Raw genomic sequence first — 10,358 nt, forward strand, 5'->3', positions numbered from 1 at the left:
ACCATTCAGAAGGGCTTTGGTCCGTGCCTCACCATTCATGTGACTGCTGACTGAATACAGAAAGTAAAAGGTTACCTGCTCGGTGCAGATAACATCAACTATTGCACATTTTTAATCATCGCTGAAAACCTCAGCCGGTTTCATTGGACCAGCGCTGGAAAAGAGACACCAACACAGGTCTTGCAATATTTTCCTCCGCAGGTGTGTTGATGTGATGAACTGCAGAGTTTCGCATAGGTGTCCTCCAGCTTGGTATAAATATTCAGCTGTTTGACTGAGGGAAAAGGGTTCTTAAAATTCCTCAGTTTACACAGACGGTTGTTTCACTGTACGCACATTAAAAGCTTTAGCTGTCTGCCTGCTTATTCAAAGCTTCAGCTTGGAATTAAAAATGAAATGTTGTGTGCTTGCACGGGGGAGAGAGGGAGAGAAACAGCAAAGAAACCTTTTAAGGCCAGTCATTGGATTGTATTTTACCTGTATCTTAGGGTACCGAAATGACCAATTTTTGTCCAGATCATTTGAAAAGGGATGTGGACTGAGGATTAGAAAGGGTATTTTCAAATAGCTACCAGAAAGAGGTTTTAGTTTTTAGAGCAGACTGGATGTTTTTACATTATCTTTTTATTCCTAACAGGAAATTTTTCTTATGGTCTCCAAATTCTGGTGACTTTAAACAGTTTAACTGGGAGAACGTTTCAGTGACACCCATCAGCCCCTTAGTCTCCGTAAGGGATTTAGGCACGAGTCCAGGAGGCTGGAACACCAACAAAATGTTGCAGAGAGGATATAGGCAGGGTGAACGTGATGTTTTTATCTGCAGGGATTTTGTTTGGGGAGAATACGGCAGGATTTGGTGCTTTCTGCTTGGAATTGATCTTTTTTTCCCTACACGCTCATCTCTGATGGGTCAGTGCTGCGCCACGCAGGGTGCGAGGTGCCGCACGAAAAGGTGCCAGGCGGCAGGATGTCTGGGGAGTGATGAAGCCGGGATGTTTTGAACAAGGCTTTTTGAGGTCATTTCCTCATTTTTCCCTCTGAGATGCTGTGTTCTGTGAAACACTGCTGCTACGTAGCTCCATGGGGTGCCAGCAGGGAGGGTGTAGCAGGAGGTGGACCACTGGGCGCGGGGGGGACCGGGGGCTGCATCCCTGCCAGCTTGTGGGGGCTCTTTTGGAAGGCAGTCCTGCATCTTAGGGTTGGATGACCCTTCCTGTTAAAAGCCTCCATTTGCTTGTACAAATTAGTGAAACCTCAGCCAGCAAGGCACAAATCTTCCCTTCTAGTTGCCCTCTTCTTAAAAACAGGGGAAATTTGAGCCAAAATATTCAGCTGTTGTTTGAAAAAACCCCCACAGCTGGAGGGACACACGGGAGCTATTTCTCTGGTGGAGGAGAGAGATGCTGAGGCTGGATGTGTAGCTGGGGAAGGCGGACAGGCGCTGAGGCTCCGTGGGGCAGGGCAGGTCTCCGCAGCATCGCAGGGAGGGCATGAGAGGGATAAGCAAGCAGCTGGTGCAGGCAGGTTGGTTTCTCCCCTGCCTGCGCCTTGTGAAACAGCTGGCAATGGCGTGATTGCGTACTCCTACCCTATAAGTATTGTGTACTCATACCCTATGACGTCATGCTCAGCATATAAAGCTGGGGGAAGAAGAAGGAAGGGAGGGAGCGTTTGGAGTGATGGTGTTTGTCTTCCCAAGTCACTGTTACGCGTGATGGAGCCCTGCTTTCCTGGAGATGGCTGAACACCTGCCTGCCGATGGGAAGTGGTGAAAGAATTCCTTATTTGCTTTGCTTGCGTGCACGGCTTTTGCTTTACCTATTAAACTGTCTTCATCTCAACCCACAAGTGTTCTCACTTTTACTCTTCTGATTCTCTTCCCTCATCCCACCGTGGGGGGAGTGAGCAAGCGGCTGGGTGGTGCGCCGGCTGGGGTTAAACCATGACACTTGGAAGGGAGAAGAATATATTTGATAAATGGGTTGTTTGGACCTTACCTTGGGTGCGTGACTCCTCATCATGCATCCCTGGGGCCAGGGAGCAGGGAAGATCCCGGGTCCCCAGCCCTGCCACTTCTGCTTACGGTGAATACTGGCTCTTCCCATGTACTTTGAAGCGCATTAGTGCTAATTAATTATCTGTAAACCTTATCACCAGCTCACCTACTAGGAAACAATGCCCGCTTGAAGACAGTAATCCATAGGAATAGTGTTATGTCAGGGACTGGCTGCCTCCCAAGAAAATATCTCTCCCATCTGTGGGAAAAATGTGCTGAGGCCAGCGGGTGCAGCAGTGTCGTCGTCTCCATTAGCGGTGGCTGAGGCAGCGAGTAGGCCCCTTTCTTTTGTAAGAGCTGAATGGTGGAGGCTATTGCTCGCATCCCACACCGCAGCAGGAGCAGGGCAGGCCCAGGGGCCGAGCTACCTGTTTTGGAGGGCATCAACGGGCTCTGAACACAAACGTGAGAGACTGGGCACCCTGTGCCAGGGTGGTGGCTGAGTGGCTGGTGTCCCCGCGGGCACCCTGCTGCAACGGGGATGGGGGGGACGGGGCAGCCGGGGCATGAACACCACAGCCAGGAGCAGGCACCCGGGATGGGAGCCTCATAGGCGGCTTTGTCCCTGAAGCAGCAACTGGGGTAATTACACGCCGCAGCCTGGCACAGGGTGAAATTCGGAGTCTGCGGCAGGGGTTGGAGCCATGGCTGGGGCGGTGAGGGGGCCGACGAAGATGAAACGCTTGGAGAGAAAACAAAGCAGCAGGATTTCAAAGGCAGGAGCCTTCCCTGGTGTTTGCATATTCACGCTGACTCGGTGTGGGAACAGGCACTTGGTCTGCAGTGCCCTCGGTGGCAAACTGCAGTTGGTATTACGGGTGTGTATACGTCTTCTTATGGAGCAAGTCAATGCATCTGTGTTAATAAGGCAGAGCCTTGTTTTTCCACAAAAAAGCTTCTGACTCATCGGTGCTGCTGCCCACCGGTCCTGCCCCATGGTCTGGGGGACCCTTTGGATCACTGATCCCCAGCTGACAGCCTGGTCCCGGCTCAGGGCTGTCCCCCCAGCACTCCCTTGCCTGGAGGCAGGTGCCTCAGCAGCAGCTCTGGTTTAAAGTCTCTTGCCTAGGAAAGGTTTGCTAAGGAGAAGTCTTGGTGCTTCGAGCTCGGTTCCAGCCATGAGGCTGTGGAAATGTCACAGGAATCTCCTAAATTACTCTGTCATGTGGGATTTGGAGGGCTTTGCCATTTACAAACTCTGCTTTTAAGCATCATAGGCATGAAAAATCCACACGAGAGCTTTTCATTAAATCCGTTATCAACTCTCTTCCCCTCAGACCATGTCCTCCTCCATTAAAATCGAATCCGTCGTGAAGGAGAAGAACAGGATGGGAGAGTGCCCAGTCTGGGAAGAAAGGGAGAGTGCACTCGTCTATGTAGACATTAACTCACAGAAAGTTTGCCGCTGGAGCCCCCTCACCAATGAGGTGCAGAGTGTGTCTGTGGGTAAGAGTCCGTACTCACCGCTTCATCCTGGGAGTCTTCTCTGTCCATCCCTCCCAGTAGGAGTCCCGCAGCATGGTGGTCTCCCTTACATTCCATGGGGCCACACGCCCTGTCCTCCCATGACGTGTTGCTGAGCACGGTGTGGCCTGATCCAGCCGAGCAGAGGGGACCACGCTCAGGTGTGGAGGGCCATGCGCATGTTGCCCTTGCTAAGCCCATGTTTCGTTTGGGACCTGCAGAGGAAAAAGTACAGTCCTAATGGCTGTGTCTGCCCAGAAGGTGGAAAGATCTGGGGAACACAGAGCCAGCGAGATGCGCTAACGATCCCAGGGGAGAAGGATCTTAGCATCAGCTCAGCCTTTCCCGGGTCAGGGATGTCCCAATCAAGCCTAGATGCCCTCGGTGAGGTGGGGAGGGGTAGGGCTGACCGATGGCCATGGAACTGCCCGCCATCTCCTGCTTCCTCCCGCCCGCAGATGCCCGTGTCGGCTCAGTGGCACTGCGGCAGTGCGGGGGCTACGTCATCGCCCTGGGGACCAGGTTTGCCTTTCTGGACTGGGACACCCAGGCAGTCACCACCATCCTCGAGCTCGAGCAGGATAAACCCAACAACAGGTTCAATGATGGGAAAGTGGATCCAAAAGGAAGGTTTTTTGCTGGTAAGTTCCTGGCAGAAATTTCCACCGGAGCAAAGAAGAACTAATTACAGTGTATTTTATATAACACATTTTATTCCATGTTCTCGATTGCTCTGTTGAGTTCCCTGCAAAAACCACTGTCGCAATCGTGAGCCGTCTTGCGAACACTCTGCTTGGTTACTGCCGGATGGAAGAGGACAAGGGACCCCACATCCTCTGACCTAAATGAGGACAGAGGCTGTCGACAAGGGCTGTCAAGCAGGAAGGCTCCCCTTCTACTTGGCGAATGGTGTTTTTCAAACGTCTGCCTCCACGAGAGGTGAAAAGCCGGTGAAGGGCTCACGCAGGTGGGAAGGTTTCTGGAGGTATAGAGGAGGATGCAGCTCCTAGAGCAGAAGATGAGCTGCGGCTTGCACCCCTCACGTACAGCCTCCCCCAGTTAGCCCATGGGAAACAGGGATGTGGGGAGAGATCCTCGGCCTCCTGAAGGCAAGAGGGACTTTTGCTGCCAGTTGCAATGCAGCCAGGATCCCCCTGTGCTTTTTCTCCTCCCATATGAATGATGAGCCAAGCACAGCAATCCATGCTGGAAGCGGAGAGCGACGGAGGGGAGTGAAAATGGCTCTGTAGTTTGCTAGCCAGGCTTTTCTTCTTATTTAAAATTTGCCAAAAATCAGGAAATGCATTTGACTCATGGTTATGCTTGAGGGCTGACATGTCACTAGAGTTAAGGGCAAGAACAAGAAAGAAAAACCTGCTTTGCACAGCTGTTCCTAGCTGTGCACAGTGGATCAATGCTTTCGACAGGAGTTTTGGCCAAGCGTTGTATAATAAGCTCATGAGGTCTTCTAAAAGGGGAGGCCAACAGAGACAGTCTGTCACAGTTAAAAGAAGGCGTAAATGCCCTCCTCGAGTGCTTCCCGTCCTGTTGCTGCAGAGCTCTCTCCTTTCTGGAAAAGATAGAATCAGAAACTAAATAACAAGCGTAACACTGAGGCATAAATTCATTAATAAAAAATCTCACTTCTGTGGTATTCTCCACTTGCTTCTGAGATAACCGTGATTTACAGCACCTGTATTTTAAGGTCAGAGCCCATTTAAATGATGAAAGTAGCCTAGAAAGAGCAACAACAAAAGAGCACATGATGCTTACCTGCATCTTGGCTTTTGCTGTCAGCAAAACCTCAGCCCCTGGTGTGTTGTGGTGCTCCTTTGGGTCTTTGGTGTCTACCACTTAAACCTCATGGCAATGCAGAAACTTGTCCTTTTGTTGGCCAGGATCACCTCCACGGGAGGCAGCTGCTCCTGACCTGCTCCTTTTCCTCCTTCTCATCAATCTGATGGGACCTGGTTAGTCCCTTTCTCCCTAGGACCTCTTAATAACACTTAGAGGAGGTTTTTGATCAAGCATGAGGAACAAGCTTCTACTTTCTAACCGGCGCTCCTATTTCCATTTCAGGTACGATGGCTGAAGAGACGGCACCGGGGGTCCGAGCGAGGCGGCAAGGCGCTCTCTATACCCTTTTCCCCAACCATTCAGTAATAAAACAGTTGGACCAGGTGGACATCTCCAATGGTCTGGATTGGTCCCTGGACCACAGGACCTTCTTTCACATCGACAGCCTGGCATACGCTGTGCATGCCTTCAGCTATGATGTGCACACTGGAAAGATCGGTACACGTGCTTTTCTAAATTTGGTGACAAGTAGCGCTATTACTCTTTCTGCAGCAAGACCTGGGCATGTAAGATGCAGTGATTTATTTGACAGATCTCATATCTTCTGGTTACAGCTTGTCAGCAGGCTGACTGTGATTTTTCTCAAATTTAGTTACACATCAGGTGTATTTGGTGAACAAACTTTTGACAATCCTTCAACTTACTTTCATCTGGATAGATGGCTCATATTTAGACCCATTCAAGGAGTTGCAGGGAAGAAGCCATTTATATTGCAGTGTGAGAATTAGCTTATAGGATGCTATTTATTCTTGAGTGCCATCTACTGGAATGCTTCGATTGTACTAGCTCCATAAATACAAATACAGAATGTGCATGCATGTATATCACAGAAATGTATTTAAAGAATCAAGTTATCATTGTGACTGAGGTTTCCCAATTCGGAAATTAAAATTGCCTTCACATGTTTGGCAGATTTCACTTAAATTCATTTTCTGGACAAACATTTTTTATTGTATCTGCAAAAAGGAAAATTTAAGTGCAGGCAAAATGGATGTAACCTCATTTCAAAACTCTGTGAAATATTTTTGTGCTGTATCAACCTGTTATACTGCAGGGGAATTTAAATGGCTGAACTGCCTTTGTACTCTAATAGTGTGGACTTCGTGTAATCATGAGTGAAAGTCATACAAAATAATTACATTCACTCAGATTTCATTTTGCCTAGAAAATCTATTTCTACAGATTTTAGGATATAAGATTTCTAAAGAAGATTTAATGCAACTTCCCCCCCCCCCCCCAAGACAAAAAAGTAATGAGTTTGAGCTTCCTAGCCTTGGCTTTAGGCTGGTGACTGTGTATTTTTAGGTGGTGTAATGGCCATAAGGCGCTGGGTCAGAGCAGGCAGACCACTGCCTGTGGGCACTGCTCCATGGACCACACACGTGCCCAGCAACCCATCTGTACTGCAGCCTAGATCGCTAGCGGTTGGTGTCCATGTTTAATCAAAACTGGTAGCTTGGTTGGCCATTAAAAAGTAAAGTTCTTGATCTTTAGCTGGCAGAGATTGCTTATCACCAACATTTAATCCCAAGTAATTATTTATGTGATGTATTGCTCATAAAAAAACATCCAGGCTGCCATGAGCAATGAAAGTCCAGGAAAAGTTATTGCACTTGCAGCAGTTGTGGTATGGCGGGCAGCTAGTGGGTTAACAAGAGGGACAGAGGCATTTTGTTCTCTTCCCTCGGTAAAATAATAGGAGCCCTAATTCAGTACAGCCCCAAACTGCAATGGCTCTACTGGGGGCTTGTTTCTGCCAGGCTAAGTTAGGCTTTTAACACGTCTGTGAAATGCATATGTGATATACATTTCGCAGCACGTCTTTCTCACAGAAAATGAACTTATCTCTTTGCAAGAGCACGGAAGATGTTAGACTGGGATCTGATACAGAACTGGTACCAGCCCACATAACACCAGCTTTGTAACTCTCCCTGCAGCCTGCCCCAAACTTTTGTACCATCTAGAAAAGGAGGAGCAGATGCCCGACGGGATGTGCATAGATGCAGAAGGGAAGCTCTGGGTGGCCTGTATTGATGGCGGGAGAGTCATTCGTATAGACCCAGAGACAGGTAAGGCCTCCACCAGCACGTGCATATTGAGTGCCACCTACGTGCCACAAACGCAAGAGGAAAGGCAGCCAGGAGGAAAGGTTTGAAGGTGAGATAAGAAGGCATCATTTATTGCCCCTTTCTGCCCCGTGGGTTGCCATGAGCATCACTGGTCCAGGCCCCGATCACATGGAGAGCGCAGCTCCCCGTGCTGCCTCCCAGCATCGGGTACCCCTGCTCCCGTGGTCTCCTGATGCAGCACACCCACTTCTTAATAATGCCTCTAAAAAAAAAAAATGCACTGCATATCTATTGCAAGAAATACTATAAACCTGCAATTAAAAAACTAAAAATTCTCAGCGTTGAAATGTTTAACTGGGAAACGTTGTTAGGGAATGACAGCCAGCCCAGGCCAGGTGTCTCTGCCCTTCCTGGCTTCACATACTGTATTGCTTCATTTTGAGAAGCAATCATCCTTGAGAAAAGGAAACGAAGCCTCGCAGATATAGGGGAGAGGCTGAAAAATAGTTAGAGATGAGGCAGATGAAAGAATTTGATTTCCCCGCAAACTGTCCCTTAGGATATGGCCTCTGTCTGAAGGGGAGATGCCTTCTGAGTAAATGCCACATCTGTGCCATGCGCATTAACAGTACGTTCATATTTACATGCTTCTTAGAAAATGGACATTAGGAAACAATTGCACATTTTTCCCAGGAAAAAGAATCCAAACTGTGAGGCTGCCTACTCCGAGGATCACCTCTTGCTGCTTTGGTGGAAAAGACTATTCAGAAATGTTTGTGACTTCTGCATACGACGGACTGGACGAGACCGCCTTAGCCAAGGAACCTCACGCGGGAGAGATTTTCAAGGTGAGCAGATTTTCTTTCTTTTTACACGTCAGACCTGCCAAGCCTCGCGCTCTGAGAGTGAGGTGCCCCCGGCTGCCCTCGCTCATCCCGCTCGCCTGACGTGCTGGTTCAGATACGTTGCTTGTTCCTCAGCCGGGCAGAGCCGCTTTTGCACAGCTGCTCATGCATTTGGAAGGAAGATTTGGAGAAATTGCTAGCAATAGTGTTGATATGTTGGTTAGCCGAAGTTGGTATCCGGTTGGGATCTGAAGGCAGCCAGTGGGTCTGGATGGGCCCTGTATAGCATATTTTGTAATACACTGTAAGGAATTGGGTCTTGCTCCTATCTCTTACTATATTTTCATCAGTTTTGGAAATTTCACTCCCTTAATTCTCAGTTTTTAATTGTGCCAGGAAATCTAAATGTTTACAGCACAGATTACTCCTTTAAAAATTAAATGCTTAAATTCAGCAGGGCAAAATTTTGTATCCCAATCCCCAAAATTTGGGGAATTTTTTAGTCTGTTAAAAGTGGTTGCTACCTTTTGAGAAGCTAATAATCCACATTTTTGTCCAGGGCTCTTGAATCTGAAACTTGTTTCTCTCTTCTTTTTTCAGTCTGTTAGCAAAAAGTACATCAGGAGAATAAAATGCAATTCTTAATCAGCAACTGCCATCATTCCCTGAAAGCTGACCACAGCATGAAAGGGAAGGGTTGTAAATGAGGGGAAATGAAAAGAAAAAACCAAACTGTATTATCAGTTTGGCAATAGGATGAAGACATGTTCCAGGAGGGATGGAGATCTAGTCTGGGATCTGGGACCTTCTAGTTGAAAGCAGTGCTTAGAGCAGATTTCTCATGGCTGAGAACTGATAGTTTTCTCAAGCAGTGGAGTTTAGGGGTCCACAGGAGAATTAAATGAGCCTTGCCTTTTTTATCTCTGTTCCTCCATTCTCCAGTTCTAGAAGGGAATTGGTATTTTCCGAACTCACATTTGTCTTGCATGGGCAAAGCACATTAAAAGTGACTATGACTTGTTTGGTTAATACGGAGGTAAGAACCACACGTAAGGGCCACAGATAATGGGTAGATTAGCAAAATTACTGAGTGGTGCTTGATAATCTTAAAGATCTTAATCTTAAAGAGTTCTAAAGAACTCCATGTAATGACTCTTTCTGGGCTCCTCTTGAAGCAGAGGACCCTCCATGTAGGGGTAAGTTGCTATGATATTTGTTGTACAACATTTGAATGTTTTCATTGTGCTCAGTTGGAGATTTATCTGTTTCCTTTCTTTTATTTTTTATTTTTTTAAACAGATAACAGGCCTGGGTGTGAAAGGGATCCCACAGAATTTCTATGCTGCTTGAACATTGATGCTAAATAAAAAAGAAGAAATGCTTGCATCAACTCTGACAAGGAGAAGTCCAATGAACTACAGAATTTATCTGTGTGAGGATTTCTAAACCCACATTTGAGAGCGTGCTTGTTTGGAATTGAAGATATTCCTTCTTCTGTGGGCCCGTGGCTTGATGCAATAGGTTAGAGAGGTAAAGTTAATCTGTGTTACACCTTGATAGCTTTTGTGACTTTCCATAAACCTCTTCAAGCTTGAGCTTAGTTTTGTTGAACTTTCTGATGACCAGCTCTGGATTTTCAAGTCTGTGTGGTTCCCAAAGCAGAATCTGACTCCTGGTTTGTCTTTTCATGTTACAGTGATGTACCAGCAATGATATGGCAGATTGTAATTAACATTTTAAGAGTGATGACTTGAACTGGACTGCTCCTCTGCTGTGGGACTCCCCCTGAGGTGTTTTCTTGGTGATCAGACCTATTTGTAGTATCCAGACTCCATTTTTACATCCTTGCTAACCTGTTTCCATTTGCCTTGTCATGAATTCTTCTGTCTTGTCTTTAGGACACCATTTATGCTGCTGAAAATAAACTATGCAACCATATTTAAAATATGTTTATGGATTTTTTTTTCTGCATTCAGGTATTACCATGAAAATGCTGAGTGACCGCACACAGTCAGGGTACAAACAGGCTGTGAGCTACCAGAATGACCTATAATACCAAAAATGGAT

The 10,358-nt window shown here is 47.2% G+C and overlaps 1 protein-coding gene across 1 annotated transcript; it reads left to right on the forward strand.

Annotated features, from left to right (window-relative positions):
- The first annotated feature begins 3,336 nt into the window (after window positions 1-3,336).
- LOC127024700 (regucalcin-like) lies at window positions 3,337-9,641 on the forward strand. The gene is made up of 6 exons (XM_050909331.1): window positions 3,337-3,502; window positions 3,979-4,161; window positions 5,600-5,815; window positions 7,315-7,446; window positions 8,140-8,294; window positions 9,591-9,641. The coding sequence occupies exons 1-6, from the start codon at window positions 3,337-3,339 to the stop codon at window positions 9,639-9,641; spliced, it is 903 nt and encodes a 300-aa protein (XP_050765288.1).
- Window positions 9,642-10,358: the final 717 nt, after the last annotated feature.

This window comes from Gymnogyps californianus, chromosome 1, assembly GCF_018139145.2.
Source record: "Gymnogyps californianus isolate 813 chromosome 1, ASM1813914v2, whole genome shotgun sequence".
NCBI lineage: Eukaryota > Metazoa > Chordata > Aves > Accipitriformes > Cathartidae > Gymnogyps > Gymnogyps californianus.